Source organism: Sardina pilchardus, chromosome 8 (assembly GCF_963854185.1).
Source record: "Sardina pilchardus chromosome 8, fSarPil1.1, whole genome shotgun sequence".
NCBI lineage: Eukaryota > Metazoa > Chordata > Actinopteri > Clupeiformes > Clupeidae > Sardina > Sardina pilchardus.
The window spans coordinates 7,946,620-7,968,640 of NC_085001.1; the positions used below are offsets into that span (position 1 = coordinate 7,946,620).

The 22,021-nt window shown below is 42.3% G+C and overlaps 2 protein-coding genes and 1 long non-coding RNA gene across 3 annotated transcripts in view; 1 reads left to right on the forward strand and 2 right to left on the reverse strand.

Moving 5' to 3' along the window:
• Window positions 1-9,990: 9,990 nt before the first annotated feature.
• Window positions 9,991-11,014, reverse strand: nkx3-1 (NK3 homeobox 1). The gene is made up of 2 exons (XM_062542572.1): window positions 10,713-11,014; window positions 9,991-10,504 (listed from the first exon to the last, which is right to left on the reverse strand). The coding sequence occupies exons 1-2, from the start codon at window positions 10,900-10,902 to the stop codon at window positions 10,077-10,079; spliced, it is 618 nt and encodes a 205-aa protein (XP_062398556.1). The 5' UTR covers window positions 10,903-11,014; the 3' UTR covers window positions 9,991-10,076.
• LOC134088565 (uncharacterized) overlaps window positions 10,382-22,021 on the forward strand; it is a 31,128-nt gene continuing 19,488 nt past the window's right edge. Inside the window, exons 1-3 of the long non-coding RNA XR_009939978.1 lie at window positions 10,382-10,519; window positions 10,794-10,997; window positions 14,576-14,631. This is a non-coding gene — a long non-coding RNA (uncharacterized LOC134088565). The remainder of the gene's footprint in view (window positions 10,520-10,793; window positions 10,998-14,575; window positions 14,632-22,021) is intronic.
• Window positions 18,687-20,096, reverse strand: nkx2.7 (NK2 transcription factor related 7). The gene is made up of 2 exons (XM_062543786.1): window positions 19,796-20,096; window positions 18,687-19,258 (listed from the first exon to the last, which is right to left on the reverse strand). The coding sequence occupies exons 1-2, from the start codon at window positions 20,094-20,096 to the stop codon at window positions 18,687-18,689; spliced, it is 873 nt and encodes a 290-aa protein (XP_062399770.1).

The window sequence follows — 22,021 nt, forward strand, 5'->3', positions numbered from 1 at the left end:
CAACAACGTTGCTCTAGTCTTTAGGGTGAATGGGGATCCTTGCACAACTCAACCTACATGTCCTGGGACACGTACACAGTTTGGGAGAATGCAGTGTGTTGTGTTCGTTGTTTACGGTCCCCTGTTTTGAGATGGCTGTTTATCTGCACAACATAAAGAAAGGATCCCTCTTGATCATGATGAGCCTCTTGTCATATTGTCCCTATTCTTTTATCACTTGATCTGGTCTAAACTAAACTGTCCCTTCTACCTGGAGCTTCTGCCAGGAGATAACACACACACACACACACACACACACACACACACACACACACACAGTCACGAGGTCTTCAGCTGAACGTAGACCGACACATGCCCACACGCACTCACACAAGCGCCCTGATGGTTTGAGTAGTGGCTGCAATCGATGGCTCTCATCAGATGATGCGGATGCGAGGGGGTTTTATCTGCCGCTGGAGAAGAATGGGAGCCCATGCTGATTGCGGCTACATCAGGCATCCAGTTTCATGACACTGGCCCTGGGAGACGATAGTTTACGGAGGCCCTCCCCTCCTGTGGGAACCTGGAGCCCAGAGTCTTCGGATCATCACCTTATCAGAAGGTTGGCAAATTTGTCCGACAGTCACGGCATATTGCCGCAGTGACAATGCTGCTCTTTGTAAAGGGCTCCCAGTCTTTCCCCCATCCTTAAAGAGGAGATATCCCGGTGTTTGCTCAAACCTAGATTGGCTCCTGAAACAACAACATGATGGCTCCATGACCACACAATGTGTACAATCTTAAGGGCCCATCAGCAATAGGAGAAGATAGGGGAGTCAGAGAGTCGAGATGGGAATGGGAAAAACACTTCAAATGCTGCTAGAGGAAAGATACTCATTGATTAAAACTCCCAGTTGGTTGTCAGACTGCGATTTTGGCCTACGTACACTTGTAAGTAGGTTACATGTTCTCATATGACCACTGAACTTGATGTATATTTTTGTGCCATCATCATAGAATCTTACTTAATGAGTGATGAGGAATGATTGATCTTGTTTTTTCCTCAATTTCAGACTCCTCTGTTGATATACGCACAAACTGTAAGTATGACAGCATGCGTCATCAGTTCTTAATGTGTAGTGTAGTGTATCTCCTGTCTACCTGATCTATTGCCTCACAAAAGGTTGTGAAAGTATTGGCCTTAATCTAGCTGAGGACATATTTATGGAAGCTCTTAGAGGTGATGAAATGGATGTTGTGGAGCACATTGCAGTCAAAAATGTACTTTTGTTTACGGCAACAAAGAATCGACTGCTCTCCAACAATATCATGGCATATCTCCTCCTTTCTTGTTTGTGTGTGTCTGGCGAGGGCTGTAAGTGTTTTGACTTTACATCACAAATTGAATTCTCTGTGGTATTACTAAGTCAACTTTGCCCCATCACTGGTAGACCATTGTACATATGAAACAGGCTGTGACCAGACTGGCCTCCCCTACTCTTGGGGAAAGCCGAGCACGTGCTGGTGGATTTGAAAGTGCTTAGAGACTGTCCATCAAACAGCCAACACACACACACAAACACAGACACAAACACAGACACACATACATACAATGCATATATCATGCTTATAACAGTGGCTGTCACAGATCCAGTTCGTCCAGGTGGTTTCGGGGAGGATGTCAAAGGCATTCCCTCTGTCAGGTCGACAAGATGACGAAGAGGAAGGGGAACGGCGAGCGAAAGGGGCGTTGCAGAGCCTCTTGTGTTTCAGAGGCAATGTACCGTGTCCCCCTTGCACTAGGCGTCACAAAGGCAAGATGGGCAATAATAGCCCCGTCAACCGGGGCCCTTATCTGATGGCTGTGTTCCTGTGCGCCATGTCGGCTGAGACGCTAGCCCAGATAATGTCAAAGTTATAATCCCGTCAAAACAGATGCTATCAGGCGCTGCTTTCACATCGACCACTTTGCTACGTTTGAATCTGCCATTAACACTCTGAGTTCACCACTGGCATTGAACGTGCTTCAACTTCTTTTTTTTCAAAGTGTCTGATGTCATGACTTGTGTTAGCTAGAGATGTTTTAAAGCTGAAAGTGACCTCATACAGGGGCCATGATTCCTTAGAGATAGTTTCTCTCTGGGACTATTTAAAGGCCTTTAAAAGGCATGATAATGAGACTTGTCTGTTAATCTCTCTTGCCCCCCCCCCCCCCCCCCCCACACACACACACACAGTAAGGAGGTTCTTGGGGGCCCTGTTCTGACATGGTCCAACCCTGGCTCTTTGCCCTTGTGTAATTGGTCACTGACAGCCAGGTCATGGGTCGTATCTGCATTGCTTCATGGTAGTGGTTATATTTGCATCACATTGTGAGGGTTAACCTCTGTGCAGCTCTGAGGTGAAGAAAACGTACACGCTTTGTGTTGACTTGCCATTGGCATTTCAACAGTTAGAACAATATGGCAATATAGCAATGTGTTGTTGTAGCACCAGACAATTATTCAAAAAAGTGTTGTTTGGTTAAACCACAAGCCCTTAAATCCCCAAAAGCTTTGTACTGAGTTGAGTGTGTAGGTCTGTCATCAGAATGTGATTCATCTGAAGGGTCACAAAGAAAACATTTTCTTTGTAGCGTGTGCTCCTCTTGTTTTTTTTTTTTACATGTAGGTCACTGTTTCCTCTGTCTGTCGTTTCCTGTGTGCATTGTTACATGGAAGTCTTCAGTTAAGAGGCACCGGGCTGTCATTCCACCCACTGCAAACTGCTTTGAGCAGATCAGGTTTGGATGGATGGAAGCTCTTCATTCAAAGGCAATCAGGTGAATCAGTTTGGAGCTATCAGCGCTACACCATTCAAGCAAAACCAACATTCCTTTGTTTTCATCTTGAAAGGCTCTCTGAGCAAAGCCAGAAAAGCCTGTTGTCTCTTAACAGAAAGTGCAAGTATTCTACATAGAAAAAAATGCTAGCATCAAATTATGGTGATCTCTCCCTTTATTCTCTTCCACGAGAGACACCACCATGGCTAAAAGTAAGTTTGTTCCAGTTGCTCCACCACACTCACAGAAAAGGGTGCTATATTGAACCAAAAATGGCTCTATTGCAGTGGTTCTCAAAGTGGGGTCTGGGGACCCCTTGGGGTCCGTGACTCATAGCCAAGGGGTCCGCGAAATAATTTGCTTGAAATGATAAAGTTAACATTTTAAAAAGATGATGCTCTTTTCACCCATAAAACAAGCAAGTTGTGTCTATTTGGTCCTACCCACATTAACTTGGGATAGTGGACCCGGCCACAACTTCAGAGAATACGAATGGTTAACTGTTACGGTTACAAGGGGGTCCTCGGAAAATGTTATCCCCTAAAAGGGGTCCTTGGAACCAAAAACATTGAGAACCCCTGCTCTATTGCATGCTTTATATGCCACCCCCAAAAGGGTTCTTTAAACCATTCATCAAACGAGCCCCTGAGGGTTCCTCAAAGCCTGCATGGTTTTATATAGCGCCCCAGGAACCCTTACTTTAAGAATGCAGTCCTTAAAAAAAAAGAGGTCCTTAGTTCCTTAGCTCCCGGCATGAAAGACATGCAATTGGTAGCAAAGACATGACAAGGCAAAACCGACGACAGCCTTGTGATTGGCCCGTGTGTTGGGATTCCCCCGGGGTCATCGGGTCGTGGGCCTCAGACGGGTCAGGAGCATTCACGGGGGCTCTGTCTGTCTCCCAGATAAAGAGGCGATGCTATCACGGCCACATCACACTCCCCTTCTCAGCGCAGGCTTGCTACTGTAAACAGGATCTCTGTTGATGGCACGGTGTTCTCTCCAGGCCTGCCGTGTTATCGGCCATTCCTGGAGCCCTCTGTCCTCGTCCCTCTAGCTGACCCCGCACGCACATGCACACACGCACAAGCGCAACGGGAAAGTCTCACGCCATCTCTACGCTGATGCAGACACTGTCCATATCCCAGTTTAGTGGGCGTTCATGGTCAGCCTGTGTCAGAAAGTTATGATTATGAACTGGATATTCATTTTGTACAGGGATGTATTCGCACTAGCAATGAGTGTTAATGTTTCAAAGATTTTTTTTTTTTTTCTTAAAAAAATACGACAGAATACAACAGAACTTGTAGAGTAGCTGTAGCTTCCTGCTGCTCTAGCTGTTGGCAGGGATGGGCAAAAGTACATCAAAATATATTTTTGAAATAAAATATATAAAAAAACAATTTTAAAATAAATTAGAACAAAATACTGTGTGAAAGTACTAAAAATAAAAATGTAAAGGGAGCATATTACTTGGCAAACCTTCCACAGCTGTCTATGAGACCCGACAATTCATTTTTGTCCTCTGTAGTGGACATCAGTCTAAGTTTTATAAATGAAATGCCATTCATGCCAACTATTTCAATCCTTTAGTTCTCTCAAGAAGACATCCTGGTGTTTCTGGTGATACCACAATTATGTGGATTGGGTTAACAGATTTTACAAATTATATTTTCAAAATGGCGGCAAAATACTTGTGTAACTGCACCCCATAACTCCACCCACTTCACTTCACATTTCTGAAAAAGGCTTTCAAAATGGGCAGGACGTTCCGAAATTGGTGATTTCGTGTCAATCTGGGAATTAGTGCAGCAGACATGGCTTATCACAGGTAGGCTAATCAGGGCAGCAGGTGTTGGGGCATTGCATTCCTAATTTGTAACCATCCGGTGACGTAGATTTGCAAGAGAAATGCAGGACTACGTCAGCATTCCAATAACATTTTGGACCAAAATGTCATGGCATCTTTCAACCTGTAGAAGGCGCGGAGAGCTATATCTCCAATACAAAATCATACGAAATGTTAGTTTTCTCGGGAAACACGATTTTTGTCAATATTAACCATGGTAATAGTGTAGTTCACAACTTATGAGTAATTTCAATCAATCAACAGCTCAAAAAACATATTTTAGGCTGCAGTTACACTTTAAATCATCTACAAAAAATCTCAAAATTTAAACTTTTTTTCTTCAGGGTCTCAGGAGGTTAATCTATTCCATCATCCGTTGAATGACTCTGTTTATTAAGTGGACAGTGTTTGAGAGCTCCAGCTTTTTTCTGCCCAATAGATATGCCCAGAGTGGTAGATAAAACAGAGTGGCGACACTCCCATAGACTGCCAATATGGCAGCGCTTTTTCCAGGCAGGAGTTTTGGAACTATTAACAGCCGATCTCTTGGTCAGTAGTGAATGGGTTAGTTGATTACACCCTCCAGAATCCAGAAGTACATCCCACCCTGCGATCCAGCCATTAAGTGCAGGTTTTTTGGAACTTTATCATGTGGAGGCGACATCAAAGAGTGTCGCAACTCTCTCTTTCTATGGCTCTGAATATGCCATAACCTACAAACAGTCAACAGTCAACTATGTTGACCTGCCTGTTACCTCATAGCCTAAAAACTGTATCAGAGGTGCACTCAAAAAGTCACAATTTAACTGGTCAAGCGCATCAAAGTGGCATTGTCAATGCATGCCGAGCAATGTTACCAGGAAACCACATAACCAGTTCCATGTGTTTTGATTAGATTCAAGTTCTCAAGAAACTTGAGGTTGGTATATGAGAGGATGTGATCAACCTGCAAGTTACTCAACTTTCACTGTATCATCTTCCTGAATATCAAGTCAGCACTAGACAGAAGCTACTTTCATTGTTTTGCACTTTTATGATGTCATCACATCACCAAAAGTAGGCTGTTGGTCTTACCAAAAATATTTGTCAGCATTTTTAAACTACAAAAATATGCACCTTTGGTAGAAAATACGGAGCAATTTTCTTCGACAAAATAAACTACAAATAGCAAAATGCCATTTAATATTTTAAACACTTATTTGAAATGCATGTATCAGAAATACTGCAAATTCCTGGCTGTTGGCTACAGCAGCAACTCGAGCTAGGTAGTACCAATTTTGTTTGTGTTTGTGTTTTGTATTTGTCAATTTTGATCCAATTTGACTGCTTTGCTATGTTGCCCACCCCAAATTTCTACCAGCCTACCCAAATGTAGTAGGCTAGAACCGGCACTGATACAGTATGTTCCCTTCTGTCATTCAATACACATCACTGAGGACCACTCTCAACAAAACGGACATGATTATCAGATAAGATGACAAAAGGCTTAATCCCTCCTATGATAATTGTGACCGTTGGTCCTCCATAAAAAAAGGACCCCCCCAGCCACACACAACAGATAATATCCCCAGGAGCCATTGTTAGTGGAGTGGGCCAAGCCCTTCAGACGTTAGCAGTGTCCTAATCCCCTGAGGTCTGGGGCTGAGGGAGTCAACGAGAGGTTCATGAACCACCTGCGTCTGGACAGGATACTGGTAATCCTGTTTATCCGAAAACTTTGCTACCTTTCTCATTCGGCTGTCTTCAGCTGCTCACGGCTCAGCCCAGAGGTCTGTGAATCTAGGGTGACCAGATTGTGTCCTCTTTTTTGGTTTGTGAAAAAGAGGACACAAGAGAAAACACTGCCTCAAAAGGCTATTTTGTATTATTTGTGAACGACAGATAGAAACGCGTTGCAAATTCGCTGTAAACACGTTTGAGGCTCTAGAAGCACTAGGTCTCAAAAAGAGCACATGTACTGGAAAAAGAGGACATCTGGTCACAGCTGAACCTGAAAATATAATGTTGATGATAATATGCATATCCTCAGTCTAATCTCTACTATTGATCATGAGATTCTTCAGAAAGTTTCAATTTGGTGTCTTTTTGAGAGTGTGTCTTGTGATTTGTGTGATTTGTTTGTACATTTCGTAGAGGTGGATTATATATTCAAAACACAAAAGAACTGTACATGCACCAGAACAGGCAAAAATAACTATGGTTCTACATAACCTATACAAATACATATCATAGACTGTATAAATAGATAAGAGAGAAATATCACAACATGTGATGCCATCGGCAGAGTAAAAGTGAGTGAGGCAAGTGAGACAGTTTCAATAGGGATAATACAAAAAAACCCAACATAATTATTCAAACATTAAACCTGAAAATGTTATATCTGCTCTTAGAATCAGTGATCTCATTCGCTGTTCCGCATTTGCGTGAGATGAGGCTTTGTGTGCCGTTCTGAAGAGCCCAGACTGAGTGACTCAGCGCCCTCACACGATTAAGAGTCAAGGAGCATCATCTCACATTGGCAGCACTTGGAGAGAGGGCTCTCAGTAAAGCAAACCACCGATTCAAAACAGCCTGAAACCACCCTCACACGCTCAGCCCATATACCAGCATGACTTAGGCTACTGTCACCCACACACCAGCACTGTCTTCACTAAGAGAAACACAGGCAGACACTGACTTCTAGAAGAGAAGAATCACGGTCACGTTTCACAGATTTTATGAAAGAGCAGATTGTTTTGGCCATGGTGGTTCTTTTCATATGAATCCAACAAAACATTGACACTAAATGTTTTATATTTAATGTTGTTAACATTACTGAATATTGGCTACATGCTTCCATACACTGATTGCAATAATGCATTATCAAAAGGTCGTATCAATTGCAAGTGATGTTTGATCAATTAGCCTATTAACCAGGAAGTTATAAGTACTACAGTCTACAGCTCTCCATTTATAATATAAGAAGTTGACTTTGAAGATCTGTAGGCCTACTGATTGCCATGAATAGCGCTTGAACTGCAGCATCAATGCACATCATAGTTAGCCTGGGTGTTCCCATCCTGCCTTGCGTGGTGATTTCATTCACGCTGCTTAGGCAGTCTGGAAACTACCGCCCTAATTTTTGCCTGAGATAGGAGACAAATAACACAACGGGGGGAAAGCACAGACGCATTTGATAGTATCCATGGCGGCCAATGAACGGATCTGGGCATTTTTCAAAATATGAGAAAATTAACGTCTGGTTGCCAGACTACGTCTCATTTGAGAATTAAGAAAACTTCAAGCAATTCTCACTAACTGTACAAAACTGTAGGTAAACCATCATGAAATGCTCTCACACAAATAGGCCTCCAACAGTGCAACAGCTACTCTTTGCCAAGAATCTAAGGCCAGACACACTGGAGTCTTTCCCCAACTGATAAGCGTGGGGGGATCTCTGGCAACAGGCTGTTTGATGGATTGTGAACAGAGCTAGTATAAATCTACCTCCAATCTTGGCTAGCTGCTAGCACACATGCCATTAGCAATATTGATGCATTGGGTGGCTTCTGGAGGGCTCTGACAACCAACTGGAGTGCATTCCAGAGCAGCCAGGGTGGACTGTGGGTGGAACTCCAAAACGTCTGACCTCTTTTCACTGTCTTATATCGGACCTTATCTGGCAAAACAAAACAGTGTCAGTGCAGAGATTGCTATTATTAAGTGGCATGGTAGTGTCTTTGGAAAAATTGTTTTCTTGAGAGACAGGGTGTGTTGGCTTTCTCGCTTGAATGGCAAGTGAATGAAAATCATGTAGGCCTAATCTCTTGCATCAACCATTATGTCTGTTGTAGATATCATCCAAGACACTCCTGAAAGTAGCTAGCTGAGTTACAACTGGTAATACCTGTCTTTGTGTAACATGTTATACCCTTGTCAACAGGGGTAGCTGTGATGAAAATATCACTTAATTGTCTAAAGGTTTGAAGTGGAATTTTAATCCCTAATGAAAAGATCAGATAAATGACTTTCACGTGTGCATTCACTATGTTAAGGTCAGATGTTAAATTCACATTCTTACACGAATGAAGTGACAGTTACTGTACCTTGAGGGCACCTCACCTTGATGTTGACTGTCTTAATAGCTTCAGGCCAACATGAAATCAATCTTACACACACTGTGACTTCAGCATGATAAATAGCTGACAATTGTCCTGTCAAATCAACAGGTCATCTGTCAAAATATCACTTCCGTTGCTCGTGCAATTCTCCTGAATTATTGTCTGTTAAAAAAAAAAAGTCTCCTCATTAGGCTTGGCATTGTGCAAATGCCAGAAGGGTGTGGACAAGATGTATTTGAAAGATATTTATTTATTCAGATGGTACTAGCCTATCTGTTTCAGGAGAATCTGAGAAATCTCAAGGTGTTTCCCCTGTATTGATGTCTCACAAAATTCTTCTCAGGACATGTAATGGGTGAAGAATTGCCATGTGACATCTTATGACAACTCTGGGGAAACATATCTGGAATTTAAATAGCCTGGTACAGTACATACTGTTGTCTTTAGAGGGAGGACTATTGAGAGCTTTAATTGACGCTGTCATTGTAAATAGAGTATACTAATGTTGTATTATAGAGACTCAACTAGCATAACCATGAACAGCTTAAAGTGGCAGAGCAGGCCTACTCCTCCTTTGAAGGTACTTCCTCCAGGCAGTGGAGTATATCGCAATCAAAATGTCTTCTGCGTCTGACAACACATGAGGGAACACTGGTTATCGTTTCTCACAGACTTAATGTTTTTTTGAAGACTAAGAACCATGTCCGCCCAGTGAAGTCAGCTTACAAACATCTCAGCACTGAATTATCTTGCAATGGAGCATGAGGGCCCTTTTGTTTCTAATCTTTTTATCAAGGTGTGCGACTTGTCCTTTAATAGCCCACATATTTCACTGGTAGCACTGTCTGCTATGGTGCATCTTCATTATTATCAGATTCTAGGGGTGCATATCTATCATGCTTATGTGTGTGTGTGTGGGATGTTTTGAAAAGTGCTGAAAGCATCACTGGGTTTTACACAATGGGGTACATTTGTGAGAAAAATAAATGTTCCATGCAAGCAGCACATTTTTGTCTGCAATAAAAATGAATTCCTTTAAATTGTCATTAGAATAAGTTGTGGTCCCCTGAAACATCACCCATCATGCTCAGGGTCTCTTCACACAAGCTACGACTGGTCTAGCTCTGTGACTAAGCGCTCCTTCTGGATAAAAGGTAAATAAAAAAACAGGATTTATGTTTAAGGTAGTTTAGGCTACCTTAATTCTCTAGCTTTGAATAACTAGAGGTTCCGATTCAAGATACAGAAAAATATGATTTTATTGTTTATAACATACAGGCAAAAAAATACCCTGAAAACACTCAAATTGTCCGTTATTAAGTCTTGATCACCATACGGCTCCCCTCCACACACCGTTTAAAACAAATCCATTCAAATCATAGCCATACGGCCTGTATGGTTGGTGTGGATAGGATTTGTAGATAGTTGCCAAAAGTGACGCCCGACGCAAATCCTCTTCCGTGACAGAAAAGGGAAGTCCCTCCGGCTTTTGGTAACAGTCTTTCCCATATTCCGAAACTAGTTGCTTCCGCTTGGTTTTGTATCTACGGTTTTGGAACCATATTTTGACTTGCGTCTCCGTTAGTCTCAGGCTGCTGGCAAGGTGAGCTCTCTCTGGCGCGGATAAATATTTCTGGTGATTAAACTTCTTCTCCAACTCCAAGACTTGCAGGTGTGTGAACGCAGCCCGCGAGCGCTTATGCTTGGCGCTGTCTGATGATGGTGCAGGGCTCGAGCCAGAAGACTCGATGGATTCTACAAGAATACAAGGTGCCGAATGTTAGAATGATGAAGTAGCCTACTCCTCAAGGACAACAACGGAGAACGTTTTGTTGGAAATGGAGCTAATTTAACAGCTTCATCTAGGTGTGCGTCTACAGTTCCAGTCTACAATTAGGCTATAGACTAACCATTCAGTAGCCTAGAAATCTGCTACAGTAAATGTATGGTCTTGGCATATTACCTGTTGTGTCATGTAGTGATGTCCCTGTTCTCAGTTCCAGTGATAGAGGGTTTTCAGTAGTTTGGTCTGTCCCCCATTCAGAACTGTCATCCCGTATGTCACTGCAACTTGAGGCTCGTCGTTTCTCTTCTTTCATTGAGAGGATATCTTCAATGAAAAACGATGTCAGCTGCTTCTCCGACCCTGCCATTTCCGTCGTTTAGATCCCAAATCAGAGCAAAGGAGATGCACCCTAAACGCCAATTCAAAGGAAAGCACTCAGAACATCCCAAGCGAAAGTTACTGGTAAGTCTGTCTCCCTCTTCACTTTCTTCACACAATTTATACAGGTGGTGTTGCCGCCTACCCTGCCCAACTCTGATTGGCTGAGAGTTAAGTGAGTTGAACTGATTACGTCAGTTTCGCGCTGTAGATGCACTAATGATAAAAACAGAGGTTATAAATCATGTCTAGTGATCGGCAATTATCAAGTCTCGCGACTTATACGTCATTTAGAAATGACTTTGAAACAATAGATGAATGGAAATCATATGGGGCAACTAGGCTAATAAAGAAAAACTATAGATTCATAATTCTGAACGAAAGACTGTATTAGCCCACCTTTTCAGTGTGGGGACAAAAAAAAACCCTTTTTTATTAGACCTCAGATGTGTTAGTTATTTGTGTTGTCTTTTCCTAATAGATGCATGTATTTATTTTAATGTTTTGAATGATTTAAATGTGTAGGTTATTTTTATTTGCCGTTTTCAGTGTAAATGCAATTAACACACATCTTATTAGTGCCTTTGGCACAATGTGTTGTAAATGACACCGCAAGTGAGCAGCTTTGCTCCCCCTCCCTGCATTGGCCCTTATCCTCAGCTCGTGAAACGGGGAGATTTATTATGCAACTGGATATCTGTATTATGCACTGACAGGGGCCTGGGTGTCAGGGCAAGGCAGAGGGGCCATGTGTCTGCCTGCTGCAGGCTTGTAGCCTTCTCAGGTCAGGCAGGCAGGCAAGCAGGCAGGCAGGCAAGCGGGTGGGTGGGTGGGTGGCCCCTCACCATGGGGCTAATGTGTTCTGCACATTGGGGCAGGCTCTTTGGCTGACACCCACGTTGCCGCTGCGGCTGTTTGTTTGTCGTGCTCCCCCGTGTCTCTGGTTGACCTCGGAGCGCTCGGGACAGGACAGGACTAGGGGGGGAAAGTGTTGGGAGAGGGAGGAGTAGCGCCGTCTCCCAGGAGAGCCGAGATTCCGGTTTGGAATAACAAGGAGGCAAGGAAGACAAACAGGGGTATTGTTTGCGTCCCTGACCCTCACACACACACACACACACACAGACAGACAGACAGACAGACAGACAGACAGACAGACACCGTACACACACACACACACACACACACACACACACACACACTTATGCCGGGCTTGTCCGACTGTCTTGGTGTGATTATGTGGCTTTTTTTTTTAAACGATAGAAGAGCCTCTCCAGCTTGTCTCTTTAAGTGTATGCTCTTGGGAAAAGAAGAAGCTTCGATAAGATATAGACTCTCGAACAAACCAGAAAATATGTTTACCTTATAAAATATTTGTAATATATTGTGGTGGTTCATTGGTCATGTAGTACTGCATACAATATCTCCAGTGTATTACAGGATAGAATAGAACAGAATAGGATGACATAAACCCAGCATGGGATTGAGGGTTTCATCCTCCATGCAGGTGAAACAGGGATACCGTGCGGTATTTTTTGTGTAATCCTAAGTACAGCCATTGAACTGAGAAGTGAGTACACATCAACATTTTTGTGCGGGTTTACTTCATTCTAAGTCTTATATTGTTGTCATGTAAACATTGTATTTAAGATTTTTAAGATAATGTTCACATTGAATTCCCTTCCTGCCTCCCCCCACGTGTGTGTGTGTGTGTGTGTGTGTGTGTGCGTGTGTATGTGTGTGTGTGTACGTGTGTGTGCGTGTGTGCATGCACGTGGGCGTGTGTGTGTATATGTACCTGCATAAAAGTGCCTTCATTCATAATGTCTTTGATCAGGTCTTTTTCCTGTTTTGTGTCTCTTTTCCGATTCCTATCTTAATTTTAGGCGAGCATAGTAACTCCATTCATTGAAACTGCCCTTTGCCATGTGAACTGTGAGACAAGTACGCCCAAATGGAATAACATCATTCACTCATAGTTGACCGTGTTCTTCTGTCTCTGGTTACCTCATGCCCTGCGCCCTAACGCAGTAACTCTGACACCCCAGACTTTGGAGGTGCCACCACCAGATGTGGGCTAGTTAGGGTATGACCCCGTGACCCAGGAAGTCATATGTCTCGCCCTGTACATGGCCCACACTAGTGTCATTTGTTTTTGTTGGATGGGTTTATCTGGTTACCTTGTTTGTCTTTCGTGTTCTCCCTGCATTCTCCTTCCTACATGGTCTTCAACACTCCTCCAGGTTGATTAATACAAGTGGACTGCGAGGATGCTTTAAGTAGACTTTAAATATTTTTTTTTTTAATTAGTTTTGTAATCAGTTGGTCACTTTTTTCATATTGAGCTGTGGCAGGAAATGTCAAATTACATTTGACATGTTTCAGCTACAGTTGTAACGCCGTACTCCAAAAGGTATACCTCCTCCCCACCTCCGACTGGGTTGGATGATGATGGCAGTAGGCTACCAGTATTGAAGCTCCCTCTACTGGGGAACATACTGTAGTCACTATTACCATTATCACTGTCTGTGACATTGGCATTTAGGTAGAGCCATTTTCTTGCACACATTGTCACCTTGGCTTGACATGCTTTGTTGTGAATTATACGTTTATTTAACAGGAAACTCATGTAATTACATAAACAAGTCCATATTTTTGTATTCTGGGTTAATGTGTTCTAGTTCAGTAAAAAAAAATCCTATTGATGTACAAGGACTGTGCTTTAACACACAGATGATTGGTCTTTTCATTTGCAGAGACACCCATTCCACTTAGCAACTGTAAAGTAAGCTCTGCAAACAGTCACAACAATGTGAGTCGTGGTGTTGAAGGGAGTTGCTTTTACACATCAGCAGTATTGTGGTAACTGCAGTTGTTAGGCAGGAGCGAAAATATTATTTCAGATGGGGGTTTGAATTGGTGAGAGATCAAACAAGCCTCTGCTGACGCCTGCCCAACCTTTGTGAGCTCAGAGAGAGAGACATCTTTGGTTGTGATGGGGTGTAGTTTATGTTGGCTCAAGGTGCTTCACACACACCTGCCAGGTGAGGTTTGAACAGGTGAGCTCTTCACTGACATGGAGAGCCACGCTCCAGTTTTCTTTCTCTTCTTGAGAGCTGCTCACATGGACAGTGTGATTTCTGAAGAGGTTCGATGGGCTCTTTACTGATCCACTCAGCAGCTGCAGAGATATTAGTCACTATGAGAGGCACCGTTACCACTGGTTAGGTTGCTGTACATGACTTATACTTTTGTCATGTTTTCATGATTGCAATGTTTTTATCCTACATCTGATTGTATGCCTTCATTTCATCAAGCATAATTCTATTTGATTGGTCGTTTGGTGTGTTTTAATCTCTACAGAAAATGGTTGAAGTTAATATTGCTAACCAGCAGAGGGGGCCAGTGGACTATAATTTCATTTCGTGGCTGGACCTCATGGCTGAATGTGGAGCTCTTTTCATTTTGTCCTGTCCTATCATCATGTGATATTCACATGGCTAAAACAGCATGTTAAACTGTATGCTGTATGCACTTATTTTTGTATTGTCCTGCTTCGAATATGAGTATCGTATCTGTCAGGCCTCTGCCTGTTTTGTGTCTCAATTGACATTGATCATTTGTTTTGGTCTCCCTGTGTTTAAATCCTCCCCTCTCTCTTCTAGCCTTTCGGTCCGATCTGACAGCGAGCAGCAGGCTTCAGGCAAGCTGCCCTGTGCAGGTAAGTGAGTGTTTGACAGTTTGGTGTTCAATCAAACTGGTTAGGGCAGAAATGTTGCTGCACTCTCAGGCTGGAGGTTGACAGGGTGACTGACAGTACAAACATCGCCTTTCAAACTGGCTTAAACCTTGGATAAATAGCCCATGGTGTGTTCCGTGCATTTCTTTATTCTTAGTAGTCTTAGTGGATACGAAACGTAACATTTTTTCCATAATGCATGATTGCGATCAAACACAGGTGGATAGTCTGAAAGCAACTTCTAAATCTCATACATCAATGAAATACACCTAATCCTGCATTCTGCACTTGCTACCAACTTAACATCAAAAACAAAGATTTGTAGGATTTGTTTTGATGTTGTAACCACATTTCATACAGTTGATTTACATCACTCCTAAACCAGCTGATAAATGTTTTTCCTCCCTGCATGCTGAAAAAAGAACAACTTACTGCAAGAGCACTTACTGGAGTGCACTCTACCCTCTAACCTATGTTCATTTTTAAAAACCCAGTCAGTAGACTGGTTTGAACTGGTGGCATAGGATTTAAAATTCTGGCAAAGCCCCTTTCCTGCTAACAGTGTGTAAGACTGCAATCTTACACAACTCGTAAAATACTATAAACACAAGAATTCTGGGTAAATAAAGTAGTGCACACAATACATCATTGTAATTGAAGTCGTTAAAAAAGGCTACAAGTTTTCCTTTTACTCAACTGAGTTCAAGATTGTTGTTGCCAGGAGACAAGCGGTTGTTTATAAGATGGCCGACAGTTGAGTGATGTGCTATAAGTGTGGACGGATGTGTAGATGTAAGCTTTGTTGGGGGAAGGTTTTGCTTTATTTCACAGAGAGATGTCCTAAACCAATCTCCAACTAATGCAAGTACAGACAACAGTGCTTAACAGCCTGCTTTGAATAGACTTTGCAAGCAAGGCAGTTGCAGTTTTTGCCACAGCGTTGAAAAATGTATTGTCTTTGCATAAGACACTGTTGTTGACATCATGCCAGTAGTTCTGCTCTTTTAAAATCTTAAGCCTCACGAGTTTTGGCAGTAAAACAGGTTTGAACTCTTGTTCAAAAAACTTTAATTCATCAAATCATCTAGACAAAATTGTTAACATTGACAAACAATAAGGATGAATGAATATCTACAAACAATGTCCAGAGACATAAAATATTTGTGTCCTAACATAAGAATCCTCCTCATCATTCTTAATCTTCCTACTTTAAATTTGTTAACTTGTTTGTTTAGTGAAAATTCAAATAACTGTAGAGACACATCATCAAACATTTTGGAATCTGCAGGGATAGCTATATTGCAATTGATGGGGGTGATCAAGGTTTTCGCTTCGCTTACCTGCGGCTATTGACTCACACATTTCAGCTGTGACAGGGACCTCTTTGAGGAGTGCATATGAGTAGGTAGCACGGAAGAAGCTGTAATCATGACTAAATTGCTCTAGGTGTTATTTCTGTCTGTTCAAAGGAGGACTTTGTAACTCATATTTCATACAATTGAAAAGAAAAGCATATTTGCGGTGTACAATTCTTGTGTTCACTCTTTGTTGTTTGTTGTTACTCAAATTGCAGATTTGATAAAGAAATCATCTCGAAAGATACGTACACGTCTTGGTTTGGTATATTTACAAAAAAACAACATTTTTAATTTCTGAATTGCAGTGTTTAATGAACAACGTCACTATCAAGAATACACTTTCACACACACGCACACACACACACACACACACACACACACACACACACACACACACACACACACACACCGAGATTGGAAATGCATTTTTTAACCACACACTTCACCATTCAATTTAAGGAACAATGTCACTATCAAGAATACACTTTCACACACACACACACACACACACACACACACACCGAGATTGGAAATGCATTTTTTAGCCACACACTTCACCATTCTATCACACACACACACACACACACACACACACACGCACACACGCACACGCACACACTCACAGACTGATTATGCAGCTTCCTTAAGCTTGGCTCATCTCTGATAGGTAAGTGCCTGGCTGATATCATCTCTTCCTCCGGTGTCGCCTTGTGGCACACGTCGAGTGTTGCCGCAAGAAGCCGAGCTTCCGACACTCACTCGGCTTATCAGATCCTCTCAAGTGGCCCAGGACTCCACACTGTCTGCAGCTAAGTGCAGCTCCCAGTTAGAGAGCAATGCCTTATCTCCCTCCTAAGACATTGCTATGAGCTAATATTCCTTCGGTTATCTCCGCGACCCTGCCCATCTTCCTGGTCCCTTATCCTATAGGGCTTTCACTATGGCAAGAGTAGAGTTTGCAGACATATCACCTCCATCAGTTGACAGGAATGCTTGATAATCATCTCTTGTGGTCAGTAGCTCAAATGGACTATAATGGTCATTTAACACATTTAATGAATATTTGTAATAGTTTCCGCCGCCTACCGCAGTGGTCAAGTGAGATGCTGTTGATTTCACATGCAGGGAGGGTTTATTGCCTCCACCAAGGAGGTTATGTTTTTATCTGGGTTTGTTTGTTTTTTTTCAGTTTGTTAGCAAGATAACTCAAAAAGTTATGGATGGATTTCAATGACATTTTCAGGAATGGTCTGAAATGACACATTAAATGAAAATGAAACCATTACATTTTTGGGAGTGCTCCGGATCACCGTCTGCGCTTATGTTTTCGCTTGGCGGAGGTCTGCACTCTCCGAGTGCTTTTCTAGTTTAAAATTGTGTCACTCAGTGGTGTTTTGTTGAATGCAAAGTAGACCTATGTAATGTCACTCAGAGATGTAGTATGTTATATATATATATACAGTATATATATATATGTATATATATATAATATGTATATTATATATATATATAATGTAGTAGAACCTATTTCTTCCTGAACAACTAACTTGTGTGATGGAGGGAGCATATATTCTGTTATACCTTATGTGTTTCAGATATTTAGAGGCCTTTCTTAAATGAAAACTATAAATATAGAATCAATAAAGTAACCAAAACAAAGGCTGTTTTATTGACTATATTACTGAAAATATACAATACAAATGTGAAAAAGTTTAACTTCCTATAATAATACGAATCTAATAATAATAATAATGATAGTAAGAATATTAATACTCATTCCAACGCTGTTATAATATAACACTCAATTTACTTAGTCAGTCAGTTGTACTTGTACTGTGTTGTATGTAGGTTATCTATCTATCTGGCCTACCCCTAACTAGGGGAGATGAGCTGGACTAGGGCTCTTGTTCGACTGAAAGACACGCTGCAGAGTAGAGACGCGCTGTCTGCTGCTTTATTTACCCTACTCAGCGGTCCAGGATGAGACAGGATCTGCCATCTTATCTAAATCTGATTGAGTCAGTCACAGCTATTGTTTAGCTTGTTTGGTCCCTGGAACAATCATTAACACCCCATTTGATTTCCATTAAGATTTTAAAACGGGGAAGGTATGTGCAGCCTGTATCTCCTGTTTTGTTATATAATTACCATATTTAGACTCGTAAACTCTCTGCAGAATATCCTTACGAACGTAATTCAATGAAGGTGTCCTTTGCAAAATGTAGAACATTGAGAAAACATATTAAGCACATCCTTTGCCACGTTTGTCAAATTTTATTACGAAATTAATGCTTTTATACCGTTTATTAGGACGGACATTTTCTTAAAAATGTTTATCAAAAGAAAATGAAAAAAAAGTATATATTTTAGTTGACAATAACAATTAATATTTTATTTGTTCGGGTGGTATTTAAAATAACCAATTGCCTACAAATAAATCATATCTGATCGAACGAGGCAGGTGACGAAATGGCCAGGCGGGCCCTTACATATAAATGGCTGGAAATACAAATGTAATAATTAACAAAACAACAATACATTATGAGTCAAAATGAATAGGCATTGCCTACTCATGAGGTCGGTGTTCGGGTAAGGTTGGTACAGTGTTTCACTGCAACCTTAACATTTATGTCCATTGCGAAGCTAATAGTAGGCTATGGTGTTAATGTTGCGCCTCTCTCACCATGCCCTGATGCCCGGGAGGGAACTTTGAAAGGGTCCTTGCTGGCTCATGGGCCCTTCTGTATGGCTCATTCCCAGGCTAAGGTCAGTAATAGGACTTTGCGCAGTATTCACCAAAGGCGACACACCTGCGTAGTTGCAGCTGTACGGATTGTTGCCGTAGCCACTGTAGTAAGTGTTGTACGTATATGAGCCCATTGTAACATTGTATGGTGTCGCATGCGTTGCGCCAAGACAGGGCTTTCCGTCTCGCACTAATACTGGCACCGCCACCCTTCTAGGAGGTAACGGGTGGCCGGCCAACTCCAGTGTTTTGTCTTGCCTCTGTCTTTTGCACTTGTACCGTCTGTTCTGGAACCAGATTTTTACTTGGGTAGAGGTGAGCTTCAGCAGGGTGGCCAGGTGGTCCCGTTCTGGCGCGGAGAGGTAGCGCTGCTGGTTGAAGCGCCGCTCGAGCTCCAGCACCTGCGTCTGAGAGAACAGCACGCGCGGCTTCCGGCGCAGCCTCTGCTTTGGCCTGCCGTCCTCCCTCCTGACTTTGCCATTCAAAATGTCGTTACCACATGCGCCTGCGAAAAATAGAAAGTACAAACAACGTTTTAGACAAACAGAGAATTAGACATATAAATGCGTGTCATGTATAGGCCTATATCTGTTTTCTCGAATCCAACCAAGCAAACTGAGCCAACAATAGCCAACAATTTACTCCGAAAGCATATACTTGTTATCCTATTTGACTGGCAAAACGGTATGCCTCATGTTCAATTGCCTGGCTTGATTTGACGCGGGTGTTGAAATCGGTAACTTATTAATAGTTTTATTGTAAGGGGGCGTTGTAGAGGGGCCATTTGAATAACGCCACACTGATAGTCCTCTAAAATAAACAAGCTTCAACGACGCAACTTGAGGAAGCTTTATTCCTCAGTGTTATGAACTTATGATGACTGTTATGAATTGTCCATTTTAATTAATGCCATATGTTAGGACTGAGGTAGGCTAATATCATGTAGATAAATATATGTTCTCTAGACACATCGAATGCATAACTAGCTTTCTTGTAAGACCCAAGCTGTGTTCCAACCTGTGTGGAAGGTTAGAAAGCTCACCTGAGTCTTCAATTAGATCAGCCTCATCCTCTGTCGGGGAACCACAGCCTCGGAGCATGTCATCATCTGAGTTCATTCCGCATCTCGGCTGTTCACCGGCGGTAAAGTTAGGCTTGTCTGGGCTGTACAGTAAATCCAGACTTCGGCTGAGCGCGTTGTGCATACACTGGAGAGACTGCATCGGAGGGACATCTAGTTCGGGCAAGGTCGCTTGCTGATTGAAAACATAGTTCTGCTGTTGCTCCAGCTTTAATATATCCTTCACCGAGAACGGCGTTGAAGTCACCGGGCAGGGAAGCATCACTTGTTGATCCAAAGGACTGCCAGCGACGTCTCCAAATCAGATGTACGTAAACTCAAGACACTTCAGTAAATAAAAAATCCAATCGTATTTATTCCAACCCCGTATCCGAGATGTCTTGTTAATATGCTTTTCCTCATGTAGTAGGATAAATTGCAGTTGCGTGCCAGCGGCTCTCTGCCAGGCGCGTCTCCCTGTGCTTCCTCGAACCTTCACCACCCCTAGTCAAACGCATGGCGTGAAGCAAGCTCTTATCGCGCCCGAGACCACTCCCTTTTCTGTGCTTCAAAGGCTCAACAACAATCATATTAGTCAGTGGTCATCATTTCGCCAACGAAGTTTTGCTAATCTGTTGGAATATGAGTAGCCTATGGAATTAACTCGAAATATAGGATACTGGCATTAGGAAAACAAGCATTTAATAATATATTCAATATGATATGCACATCTTGACCTAAAGTCCATTTTAATCTAGAAACCGTTTCTATCCAACTATCTTTCTATTTGCTAGCTTCTGAATTGTCTCTAAATGCATGGACATATCTTCATATGATATGATAATATAGGTCTATTTATCGGAATAAATCCAGTTGCGTAAACAGAATGAAGGTGTGCGAATGTCTAATATTATTTACTGAATTTGTTTCACAAACCGTGAACTTTTGGTAGTTTTATTTCTGTAATAAACTCTTGAAAAAGGTGCTATATAGCTTGTATGCTTCATATAGGCCTATGACACCCCTAAATGGTTCTTTAAAGCCGGCATGGTTCTATATAGCACCCAAAGAACCCAACAGCCTACAACTTCTTTCGTTAAAGTTCACGACACATTTCTTGTAAGATTGTCCCCTACAACTATCATCCAGCATAATAATAATAATAATAGCACAAACTATTTCAACTCAAAATGGAAAACGACAGGGGGAAAAAAGGAAATGACGCGTATGAATATTTTTCAGCCTCGCCTCCCCAAAATAATTACATCGAAATTATTCATGACAGTCAATGAAGCCTATGTAGCCCTTGATGCAGCCTACTTTTAGGCTTTGCTGTTGAAAGTCTTAGATCTGCTGTGCCATCCTCACTAACCTACTCATTTCAATCGATAATGCACATTCTTGTGCCACACACCCCAAACATCCATGGCCCTGTCTTGTCTGCAGGACGTCGAATTAGTGTCCACATCCCCACGCTTGAGTGCGCCAGCAAGACGAGGTGGATGTTGGCCGAGGTTTACACAAGCTCGGACTTCCAACGGCCTATTAGTGTACACAGGCCACAACAAACAGTAATACTACACCTAATGTTGTGGAGGAGAAGAGGCCGCGGCGCCAGACTGCAATGCTTGGCTGGGGCTGAGAAGATCAGGAGAACGGGGGCGAGCAGGACAACGTCTTTATCCCTCCGTGATGACCCCGCAGACTGCTGCCGGCTGACCTCTGCAATACTTTGACAGGGAGACTAAAGTGCTCATCAGTGGCCTCCAGGTACTCCGAGTGCCGCTCTGTGTCGCCTAGGCTAGCCTATAGATCAGCAGGTTCACCGGTGGATTTCCATTCCGTCAGGATATATTTCAGTGAAATGCGCACGGAATTCTAATGACTCTAGTTAATTGCTTTAAAAAAAAATTAAAAAAAATCTGTGAGCTAACTTCATGAAAATGTTCGCCTATCTGTACGAAGTTGTTTCGCGTGGTTTAGTTTTAGCAATTCTATATTCAGCCCCAAAATAGCATTCAGTATGGAATATTTGCCTTTGCGCTGGCTGTTATTTTAGGTAATCTAAGGTAGGCCCTTCACGCAGAAAACCTACGCATATCAGCCTTGGTTTGGGTTTGACATCACATCGACATCATCTTTGTATGCTCCATGAACCATATTTATTTTCGGAGACTGAATATTCACAGTTCTGCTGGACGTATCTTT